Consider the following 12413-nt stretch of genomic DNA (forward strand, 5'->3'; position numbering starts at 1 on the left):
ATGACTCACGACGTCTTGCATCGAGGAGGATCTCTTCCAGTTTTCCGTGGCACTCGAACGCAGCGTGGGTACGGATTGGGGATACGTTCTGCTGTCCCATTTCTAAAGGAAGGTGGGAAAATCCTTGGAAAGAAAGCTGTGCAGACTGGGATGAATGTTGCGCGAGATGTCTTGAATGGAGAATACGTGAGATGAGCTACATCAGCTAATCGAAAAGGGTGATGCGAAATCTGCAACCCAACGCACAGAAAAATGGCAATATAAAAGGAGACGTCGGAAGAAAAAAGGCAAGTGTGTCAAAAGCCAAGAGAAGGAAGACTTCGGACATTTTTTATGTTTAATCCACTTTGCCTCATCAACTCAATATGGAAAAGATTCACAGCCTGTCTTGCGAGTGTTCGAAATCTGAGGTCGATTTATTCACCCTTCCGCCCACACAAACTACGATCGAAGTGGAAAATGGGTCGAATATTTCCCTCTGACCAACATCGCCAATGCTACCCCCATTCAATTTCACTTTCAAGGGTCGACTGATGAGTACACCGACCTATCACAGAGTTTGTTGCATCTACAGGCCAAAGTGGTGAACGGTGATGGTACCCCCTTGGACGAGGATGCTCAAGTGGCCCCAGCGAACCTCCTCATGCACACCCTCTTTAGTGACGTAGACATGATGCTAAATGATAGATTGATCACACCGTCCAACAACACTTATCCCTATCGTTCTATGCTATGGAAACATTACTGACTTACGGACCGGCGGCGAAAGAATCTCAACTCACATCGGCGTTATTTTATAGGGATACGCCTGGTCACATGGATGACAGTAACCCCTTGGCTGCTGTAAGCTAGAGGAAATGATGGAATGAAGAAACGTCACGAATTTGTCAGAAATAGTCGCACACTCGACATGATCGGTGTTCTCCACCTGGACATGTTTTTTTCAAGAACGGCTTTTCAGCTGGGTGGCGTAGATACCAAACTTAAACTGAATCGCAGTAATTAGAACAGTTTCAGTCTCATGTCAAGCACTGAAAATGCAAACTACAAAGTTGTCATCACAAATGCGTCTCTTCACGTTAGACGCGTAAAATTGAGCCCTGAAGCATGCCTTAGCCACGCAAAACATTTAGAGACACAAACTGCAAAATACCCCATCAGACGAGCAGACCGTGGAGACCTCCAGCATTCCTCGAGGGAATTTGTCTTTTACCAGAGAAAGTCTCATTCTGGGTCAGATTCCAAAACGACTAGTCGAAGGATGTATCAGCAACACAGCTTTCAACGGGGATTATCGGATGAACCCCTTCAACTTTCATCACTACAGTTTGAATTTTCTGGCCTTGTACGCAGACTCGGAACAGGTTCTTTGGAAACCACTACGCCCGAAGTTTTCCGAACAAGACCCGAACTATATCCTGGCATACCAGACTCTATTTTCAGGCGTCAATTCAATGTTTCAGGACAAAGGCAACCAGATTGACAGAACAGATTACGGGCAGGGGTATACCCTGTACGCATTTGATTTAACCCCTGACCTGTCATCCGGGGATTTCAGTCTTCGAAAAAATGACAATGAATGTACGTCTAGAGATGCAGTTTGATGAACCTCTCCCAGAAACCATCAATATGCTGGTATACGCAGAATACGAAAGTGTCATAGAAATCGATCGCAATCGTAATGTCATCGTTGACTTTGGAGGTTAATTTTCTGAAATGAAATAACCTAGTTAAGCATGAATGCTTTACACATTCAAAGCGTGATTGAAACAGGTAGTATACTAAAATACATATTTATTGGAATTTCTCCAGCCAATTGATTACCAGATTCAGTTAATAAATTTCCATCAGCTTTTGTCGCTATAACGTAGACCATCATGATGAGCCCGGTAGGCATTGGATCGCCATGTATTTTGACAAATATGGTCACGCTGATTTCTTTGATTCTTTCGGTAGACATGCACCCTTTGATGTGTTCTTTGTATTTCAAAGTTTTTTTTTTTTGTTTTGTTTTGCTTTTAGACAACCATGCTTGTGACTGGAGTTTTAATACTCAAACGCTACAGTCTCACTGGTCCGCAGGATGTGGCCAATATTGTTCGTACTTTTTGCTACACAGAGTAAGAGGCAACAGCATGCCTAGTATAGTTTCACGGTTCACATCAATCGCACACAAAATGACCGCAAAGTGCACGCTTACATTCACTCGCGAAGCTGTAGACTTGCTAAGGGGGGCAAAGCTGCATTTTTTAGTACAAATGTCCTACTTGGCACAGATGTTCGCTAGGGCAATTGAACATTTTTCATCTAAAGAGACACTCTGTATCTATGCAAATATGCCTTAATTTGCATAATTTATGCAGAAATACATATTCCTATTTTCGCCCTCAGCAAGCCTACCAAACTCATGCTGACGTAATTGGGAGAAGTTAATATGAAATTATGATTCGACAAAATAGTTTTAGATGTAAAATATCTTATTATACCCCCGCCACACGTAGTGTGAAGGGGTATGTAGGAATTGGTCGGTCGGGCGGTCGGTCGGTCGGTCTGTTGCAAAATCTTGCGTTGCGAACTCCTTCTACAGTTTTGAAGCAATTTAAATGAAACTTAGGGTAAATGATGATATTAAGGTATAGATGTGCAAGGCATGTTTTTTGTGTGTGTTTGTCAGACAATGCGTTGCCATGGTAACCATAATTTTACCAAAACCTTGTGGATTGAATAAGTTCCATAGTATTTAAGCAATCTGTTTCAAAATTGGTATCTATGATGATCTATAGGTGTAGTTATGCCAGACACTCTTTGTATTTGTACTTGACAAAGTGTTTCCATGGTTACTGCATGTTTTCTTCGAAATCTTGTGGAGTGAACAACTTCCACAGTTTTGAAGCCATTGAAATCAAATTTGGTAGGCATTATGGCCTTGAGGCATAGGTGTGGAACACATAATTTTTGTGTTTGTTGGGCAAAGCATTGCCATGGTAACCATAATCTTAACCAAAACCTTGTGGATTGAATAACTTCCACATCATTCAAGCAATTGAGGTCAAATTTAGTATGTATGATGATCGGGAGGTGTTGTTATGCAAGACACCAATGTGTTAATATGAGAAAAATGTGTTGCCATGGTAACCACTCATTTTTGTATCAAATTGAACCATTTAATCTATGAAGGTGAAATTTGGTGTGTATGATGCTCTTTAAGTGTAGTTTTGCAAAATGTCCTTTGTATTTGTATCGGACAATGCGTTGCCATGGTAACCGCATGTTTTTAAAATCCTGTGGGGTGAACTTCTTCCACAGTTTTCAAGCAATTGAAACCAAATTTGGCAGGCATTATGGCCATGAGGTATAGATGTGGAACACATAATTTTTGTGTTTGTCACACAAACCGTTGCCATGGTAACCACAATTTTACCAAAACCTTGAAGATTGAATAACTTTTCCTTCATTCAAGCAATTGAAGTCAAATTTAGTATGTATCATGATCTGGAAGTTTAATTTTGCAAGACACCAATGTGTTAGTTTAAGGAAAATGTGTTGCCATGGTAACCACTCATTTTTGTTTTCAAAATAAACCATTCAAGCTATGAAGGTCAAATTTGGTGTGTATGATGGTCTTTAAGTGTAGTTATGCAAAATGTCCCTTGTGTTTGTATCAGACAATGCGTTGCCATGGTATATAATCACACTTTTTACCTAAACCCTGTGGAACTCAGTGTCAACTCTGTAATTGTACAGTGAAGTAAAATTATTCTGTTCCCAATTCGACAAGTGCACAAACTTGGTATTAACGTCATTGCCCTCATGACATCACATACTATAAAGCTACACTATATAGAGGCGGAGGTGTTAATCACCTTCAGTGATAATTCTAGTTTGTTCAAACTTCCCACCGATTATTCGTGTGCTTGCTTGTTATTGGCACTGTCTGCCTCGTTAATATTGTAAACTATCGTTGACCCATAATGATTCCTTTTCTGTGGATATTGTCTTGAGTCTTGTCTTAATTCTATGTCTATTCGTTATTTGCCATTGTACATTTTGTATGGATTTCAACTCTTGTGTTCTCTCTCTCTCATTTTCTCTCTCTCTCCTTCTCATTTGCTCGTTAGTCGAGTCATTGATGATGATTTGCACGCCCTTTTCACCCCTCTTCTCTGCTACTTTCTCTTTCCTCTTCTCTCTCTCTCTAGCACTCGCAATCTTAGATTAAGATAAACGTACGTTTTAAACAAAGACTGCGTGAAATGTTTTTTTTTCTTTCTCGTTTATAATATTGACTTTTATTATGTTCAATTGCACAAGATTTCCGAACAAAAAATAAACTTTGATATATGACAGTGAATACTTTATACAGTTTTCAGTATAATTTCTTGTTTGCATGTGTGTTCATCTTAAACTCGATTACTACAACATCATTTCATTTCGCCATCAATTAAGCTGATTCAACACAATATACATGAAGAACATGCATACAATAAGATCTGTATTGATAATAGAGTTCGATTGAAAATTAACACAAATTACAACCGTTAAATGACACCAACAAATTGTGAACGCTGACATGAAAATATCAGCAAATCAATGTACAGTGTAAGCAAACGGTGTCCCAGTATACAAATGACGCACAGGTCTGAGTGCGTCAGTCGGAATTGTGTGCATAAGGTAACTATGGAATGCTTAACCCACGAGGCGAAGCCGAGTGGGTTTAGGCTAAATTCCATAGTTACCGCATGCACACTATATTCCGACTGACGCACGAAAAGACATGTGCGTCATTTGATTTATAGAATGGGTAATTTTCTTGTCAAAAACCCAGTTTTCTATCGTGTTACCCGATGACAAAATTACTGGATACATTTCCTTTTGGCTTTCCATAAAGGGCATGCATACCCGTACTTGGTACACTGGATGCATGGCCAGCCATGCATAAGTTTTTACTGGATGCATGGCCAAGCTGAATGCGCGAACGCTTGCTTTAGTGCGCGAACCTTTGTTACAAGTACGCGTACTCTTGCTAAGTGCGCGATAACATGTTTACCACTGTGACTCAGCTCAGCGTGCGGCCAGTAAAAATGAACACATAGCTCTCGACCAATCAGATCGCAGGATTCTCGCTACCCATTCTATAATAGTTGATATCCCTCCCATACATCAATATGTAAGCTAGACACATTGTACAAATTCTCCAAGGCATCAATACCTGACTTTTACAACAAGCAAGCAATATCATTTGGACAATAAATGTGTCTGCGTACACAATTTTCTTTTTCCCGAAACAGCTTCATATATACATCGTGAATATATTGCATGAAAACAATACACATTGAAACTTTTATATGGAGTGTACACAACTGTGATCCTTCAATACACTGAAGATTCTTGCAGACTGTGCTATTTACATTATAATACAATTTATTTACAGATATTTACAAGCTGCTTTTGCTATTTTACCTGAAATATTTTGAACTTGGTCTTTCCATGTGAGATGTTCATCAATAATGACACCAAGAAACTTTGTTTTTTTAACATTACTTATTTTTTTGTCATTGATAAATAAATCAAATAAGTTTGTATCTAACTGTAATTGCTGAGGTCTAAATATCATAAAATTTGTTTTTTCAAAATTAACAGTGAGTTTGTTGATTAGAAACCAGGAATACACCTTTTCAAGTTCTGCATTGAATACAACATTCATGTCATGGATATCCTTGCCTGACAGAAAGATGTTAGTGTCATCAGCAAATATAATGGGCTTTAAAACATCACTTACAAAAGCCAGGTCATTAACATAAAGCAAAAAGAGTAATGGACCTAACACCGATCCTTGTGGGACACCAACATTGATATATTGAAATTGTGAAGTATGATTGTCAATGGACACATATTGTTTTCTGTTAAACAAATAACTTTCAAACCAGTTTAACACATTGCCTCTAATTCCATAATGATACATTTTACTTATCAGAATTTTGTGATCAATAGTATCAAAGGCTTTTGATAAATCTAAAAATAATCCAATAACGATGTTTTTTTCTTCAAAAGCCAAAGTAGCATTATTGACAAATTCTAAAAGGGCCATGAATGTGCTATATCCTTGTCTGAAACCAAATTGCCCTTGATACAGGATTGCATTTTTTTCCAAAAATGAAATCAATTGTTTGTGTACCAACTTTTCGAAAACCTTTGAAAAAATGGACAAAACAGAAATTGGTCTATAGTTAGAACAAAGACGATAATCCCCAGATTTAAAAATTGGGATAACTTTTACGATCTTCATATCACTTGGGAAAACACCTTTTTCAATTGAAGTATTGAAAATATGGCATAATGGGGATGCAATTAAATTAATGCATTTTTTGGCAATAAATGCTTCTATGCCGTCATACCCTGAACTCTTATTATCCTTTATACTTAACACAGCTGTAATCAAATCAGATTCAGAAATGGGGTTAAAAAACATAGTATGTAATACTTTCGGTCTTAAATACTCTGAAAAATCATTATTCATAGAACACGGGGGCATATTTCTAACCAACTCAGAACCGACATTACTAAAATAATCATTGAATAAGTTCACAATGTTTTCTTTATCCTCAATCAGAACACCTTCTTCCATAATACTTGCACACGTAGTTTTAGACTTTGATGTATTCAAGACTTCATTAATCACCTTCCATGTACCTTTTTGATCATTTTTTACGTTATCAAAAATACCATGATAATATTCCCGCTTAACACGTCGAATTTCATTATTCACAAAATTTCTATATTTGACATAAATCTCTTTTCTGTACATTGTAGGATTCTTGATGTATTTACGGTATAAAATGTATTTCTTTTTACACAACTTCTTCAGATGGCTCTAGCTGTTAAACCAAGTTTATTTTTTCTCATATTTCTTTTTATCAATTTTCTTTATAGGAAAGCACTTATCATACAGGGCCATAAAATGAGACATAAAAACAGAGTATTTATCATTGATGTCTGGAATATTTTCCAGGTCGCTCCACTCATAAGACTGGAGTAATGAAAAAAATTTTGTTATACCGTCTTCATCTATAATTTTTTTTTTTTTGGTAAATATAAGAACAGCAAGCTGCGAACATCGTGATAGGCGCGTTTGTCATTCACTGCGCGCACATGTCCTTTGATGTGCGAAATGAGCATGAGAAAGGGGACATGCCGCGCACACGTGTAGTTGACCCTATACGTCATAGTAATACAGTGTGCGATTGTCATTGGTTGGTTCCTTATGATACAGCATTTCGTATTGGCTTAAAAAAGGATGTGGGGTGGGATAAAGATTGCCTAATTAATTTGCATTGAGAAGTTCCTAGGAAAAAATTTCAGAATGCGGAGTCTGTCTTTCCTAGGCACTTCCTGAGTTTCTGACTTTGGAAGAAACTTGGGAAGAAACTTAGGAAGATTTTCAGAATACCACCCTTGGTATCTACTGTGAAATTTTGAGTAAATAATGCAAAGCCAATATATTATGATGTACTCATACATTAGTGTGATACACTATGAATATTGGAGGCAATTTTCATTTAATTCTAGTAATTCAGCATCTTTTGACAGAAATCAAAGGCTGACTTGTATCACTACAATTAAGTACCAGTATTGATAAAATGCAACTGCAAAACTGATATTGCCTTTCCTGTACTTTCCTTTCAGATTTATTCCAGGTGGTCGTGCCAGCTCTAGTGGAGGTCAACAAAGAGTTTGAGGCAACCTTCTGGACAAATTTCTCCTCCCATCCTGACATTGTTTGTTCCTGGGATTTCCATGACAATGTCACCACAGTTACTAATTCCACTCAACTGCAACAGCCCATAGTACACAGCTACACAGCTGGAGGCGTGTATGAGATTTTTACATTTTGCCACACCGCTGAGACAGCAGAAGGCCTTTTTTCAGAAGTTCTGGTTTACTCAGATGTGCATTTTGACATTTGTTTGATGCGAAGTACCAATGCTTCATATGCATATGACACTTTTGTCCGTGGAGCTCATGATATTTTTGTTCATTACTGGCATGACTATGAAGACCCAATCTTTTATTACGTTGAGCTGGATGGCAATCCTGTTTTTGAGATCGGTTTCTCATATGGACCGCTGGTAAATGATGAGCTATATGCTATCCAAATGGATAGCATACTTTTTCCCATAGAACTGCAAAACACTATTGACCTTGGAAATCACAATCTATCTGTAACTGTATACAGTGAATTCAACAGTAGTGCTAATTACTGTGAGGCAGAGATCAAGTTTGTTGAACTGGTGAGTTATCAAAACTGCTTTGTTTCCCAATGGTATTTGAACACCATACAATTAAGTATGTGGGGAACTATGTGCAAGTATATGTGTCATCAAATATGTATTTAAATTGTATTGCATACGGTCCATGAGTATATCTGTCTAAAATTAAAAATTCAACAATTTTTCAGAAGAAATTGATTTTTTGCAATTTAAACAAAATCTCATTCAGTAAAGTTTTTGAGATAGTCTTATCAGAGTTTTACATTTACATTGTACCTGCATGTGAGTATACCTGGAAGTAAGGAAGGTATGTTTGAATTTATTCTTATGGGAATTGGGAATAATGAGGCCTTTATCATCTGTTCATTTAATTGTCAAATTTAGAAACTGATCACATGAAGGCTACTAGTACTGTAAAATGTAATTAACCCCACCCACACTCAGTGTGTATGGAGTTATACAGGAATCACTCTGAGATCGGGTGGCCGGGCGGGCTATCGGTTGGTCGGGCAGTCGGTCCGTTGCAAAATCTTGTGGATTATTATTATTATTATTATTATTATTATTATTATTATTATTATTATTATTATTATTATCATTATTTATTCGGCATTTGCAAAACAATACAAGTGATAACAGAGAAACAGAATAAACAAACAAAACACATGAAAACAAAGTGTCAGGCTTTCCCTGTTGAGCTTCCCGAAGGAGCCGGGTTGGAAAAAAGCAATCAAAATCACTATGACCCTTGGGCCTCTCCAACCAACTTAAGGAAGCACATCAGGGAGTTGTTGAACATAAAAGAAAGGAAATAATACAATTTGAATTAAGCGTGTACACTAGGTGGATTTTTTTTCTTCAAACAAGCTAAAAATATTTTGGCAAATGGGTATACATTCCACCCCCCGTAAAAAAGAAAAAAAAATCCAGTATACAAAAAAGTGTTATCAGAGTACATCAACAACAACAAATATCCCCTCTAACTACTACACTACAGTGTACGACGCCAGCAAGTATCATCAACATACCCCAAACCATCTTCGATACACAGTAAATATAAAAATAATTTCAAAACTTTAACTTAATCATTACCCTGAGACTACATAACCCAGCACTTTCTTTAAAATTTCCTTGTGTGGTATTACACACACCACTGTGCAATATACATTATATATCAGACGCCAAAATTCATAAATGATATTAAATAATGTGAGGCATGAATTAAGGCATGAACACCATAAAAAAAAACCTATAAAATTACTAATCAGTTAATGTTATATAAATTATGCCTTACACAAAACACTACTCTCTCATTTTTTTGAGCAATTGACCCCAAATTTGGCATGTGTGTGACTGCTATCAAAGGTAGATGTGCAAGACGCCTTTTTCATTAGTATCGCATAATGCATTGTCATGGCAATGGCAAATTTTGATAAGAATCTTACAAAATGTTGTGGATCAAATTACTCTCAGTTTTATAGCAATTCTGTTGAAATTGGTGCTATACGATCAATATAATGCAGTTGTGCATGACGCTTTTTTGTGTGTGAATAAATCTGTTGCCATGGCAATAGCAGTTTTTATACCAATCATACAAAAATATGTGGATTGACCTAACTCCCTGAGTTTATGAGTATTTGACTTGAATTTTGGCACATGTGACTACTACAGTATGTAGATGTGCAGATCGACACATCTTCTATCAATGTTGAACAATGCTTTGCCTTAGTAACAGGTTTTTGTTTTTGTTTTTGTTTTTGTTTTTGTTTTTACGAAAAAGCATCGGAATTATGGATTCAGCTTACTCCCAGTCTTTGAGCATTTAGCTTAGAATTTGGCACATGTGATTGCTACATGGTACGTTCAAACTCTATCTTTTGTCATTGTTAAACAATGCATTGCCATGGTAACAGCATATTTTGATTGAAAATCATACAAAAATACTGTGGATACTGCAGTCTTTGAGCGCTTGGCTTTAAATTTGGCACATGTGACTGCTGTGGTACGTAGATGTGCAAACTTAAAGGGGCATAGTCCCGGTAGTGTAGAGGACACTGTTGATGATACTGCCGATCACCGTTAGCATTGATACGACCGCTTTAGTAAACTTCTTTTGTGATATCATGATAAGAAGCACATATGCACGCACCCTGGCATTACTATAGACTGCGCGATGTGCAGAGAAGACAACAAAGGCAACATTGCTTAGCAACACCTACGCACTTTACTCTTGATGACAGCTCAACTTCGGTAATCTTCGTATCAATGCAAACGGTGATCGCCAGTATCATCATCAGCGCCCTCTACACTACCGGGACTATGCGCCTTTAAAATGATCACATCATCATGCATCAAATATATGTTTATTTCTTCCAGATTTCTGGAGTGATTTTCTGGATAAGTGAATACTACGTAGAACCCAATGCCCCTTTCCTTGCAACTATTACTGCTGAGAGAGGATGGCCAGCACTTATTGAGTGGAGAGCTCAAAATGCAGACGACAACACTGTTGACTTTTTCTTCGACACTTTTCGTGAGGCAAGAGGGATATATGAATCAGATAACATCTGGCTGTACATCTCTAAACCAGGTTTGTATCCAAGAGTGCTGTGACTGTAATTCTAAGAGTACAAGAACCCTCTATATTAATCAATTCATTGTTTTCTCTTTTTATCGTCCATTAGCATTAGCAATGGCATGTTTCTGATCAGCTGGCTGTTAAATGATCTTCATTTTCATACTGCTGTTGCTGCAAATACAGCATTTTGCAATCAGAAAACATTACATATGGACCTCAAACCACTATCAAAAATGAAAGTGATAATCCTTTTATCATGCTAAAAACTTAGATGTAAATGAAAGTGAAATTGATGACTGTCACATGTAAAAGTGTATCTGCTTCATTCATCATCGTTAAAGTTATATGAATGAGAACTTTTGTATTCTAGCCATTTTGTGTGTGTGTGTGTGTGTGTGTGTGCAGAAAGACTGATGTGGCATACATTTTTGATTAAAATTTTTCCTGCTTTGGACGATATATCCTATGAATAGTGAAAGCAAATCTGTAAAGAAATCGCATAAACCTTGTTCATACAAGGTGTACGTACATGTATGTCCTGTTTTCCTCTCACCCTGCTGTCTATACATAACCAAAGATGATCCCTGCTACCCTTCCACAGGAATTTGCTACATGAAAATGCAAGGAAAATTACACATGGCACCAAGGTGTATCTTGGTTATATGACAAAGTTTTGATGCTGGCATTGCATGGTAATGGTTCATCCTTGTACAGAATCATGTCCATGTGTACTGTGATGTAGTGCATTCTTCAGAAGCAATTCTGATTGAGTGACATCACTTATGAAAGTTCTTGACATATTGATTCATGGCCTGCAAACTCATTTGTATACAGATAATAAATTCTCTCCTTCCAGAGTCCCTTTCATCACTGATAGAGTGGATGAAATTCTGACAGAAGTATTCTGTACATGTACATCTAATGTTATAAAAGTAGAAGTCAAGAGCATTTGTAATCATACCAGTGATATCAAATTTTCTGTACCAGTAGTACAAAATGGACTGAATTGATTAAATCGCATTCCAAAGAGTTATCACAATAACTCTTGGCCATGAAATGGAGAATATTCATTACCAAGCTCTGCTGGGGATTTACAGTATGTTAAAAAGTACGATGTAAGAAAGAATATTAAGCAGAGGGGTGAAGGTTGAGGTTTGAATTTTCTTCAGTTTGTCTCTCTCTACAAATGAAATTTGTAAGATGGCAACTGCTGATCTGTGATATAACAAACATGTCAGAAAAAAAAAAGAACCACAGGACTCGAACCTGTCATCTACTGCTTTCGGAGGAGTGACAAGATGAGTTTGTAGTTTGTAGGGGGACAAATTGATGAAAATTCACACTTACATGTAAGTATGTATTTTGGAACACGTAGAGGCAAGTCCAAGATAAGGTCCCCTCAGAAGGCAAAATGTCATCTTTGCTCAATATTGACATGCTATTGTTTGGTATCATTTTGAAGCTGATGAGTTGAAGTTCTGATTTCCATGGAGGAAAAAATGATATTATGTAAATTTATGCAAATTTCAAGGGCTTCATTTGCATAAATGTGAAACAGCGTTACGTAT

The 12413-nt window shown here is 37.2% G+C and overlaps 1 protein-coding gene across 1 annotated transcript; it reads left to right on the forward strand.

Moving 5' to 3' along the window:
- On the forward strand, positions 1-10880 carry LOC140241196 (uncharacterized). Its single transcript, XM_072320956.1, has 4 exons — positions 1-64; positions 525-659; positions 7684-8288; positions 10644-10880. The coding sequence occupies exons 1-4, from the start codon at positions 1-3 to the stop codon at positions 10878-10880; spliced, it is 1041 nt and encodes a 346-aa protein (XP_072177057.1).
- Positions 10881-12413: the final 1533 nt, after the last annotated feature.

The sequence above is a fragment of the Diadema setosum genome, chromosome 17 (assembly GCF_964275005.1).
Source record: "Diadema setosum chromosome 17, eeDiaSeto1, whole genome shotgun sequence".
Taxonomy (NCBI): Eukaryota; Metazoa; Echinodermata; class Echinoidea; order Diadematoida; family Diadematidae; genus Diadema; species Diadema setosum.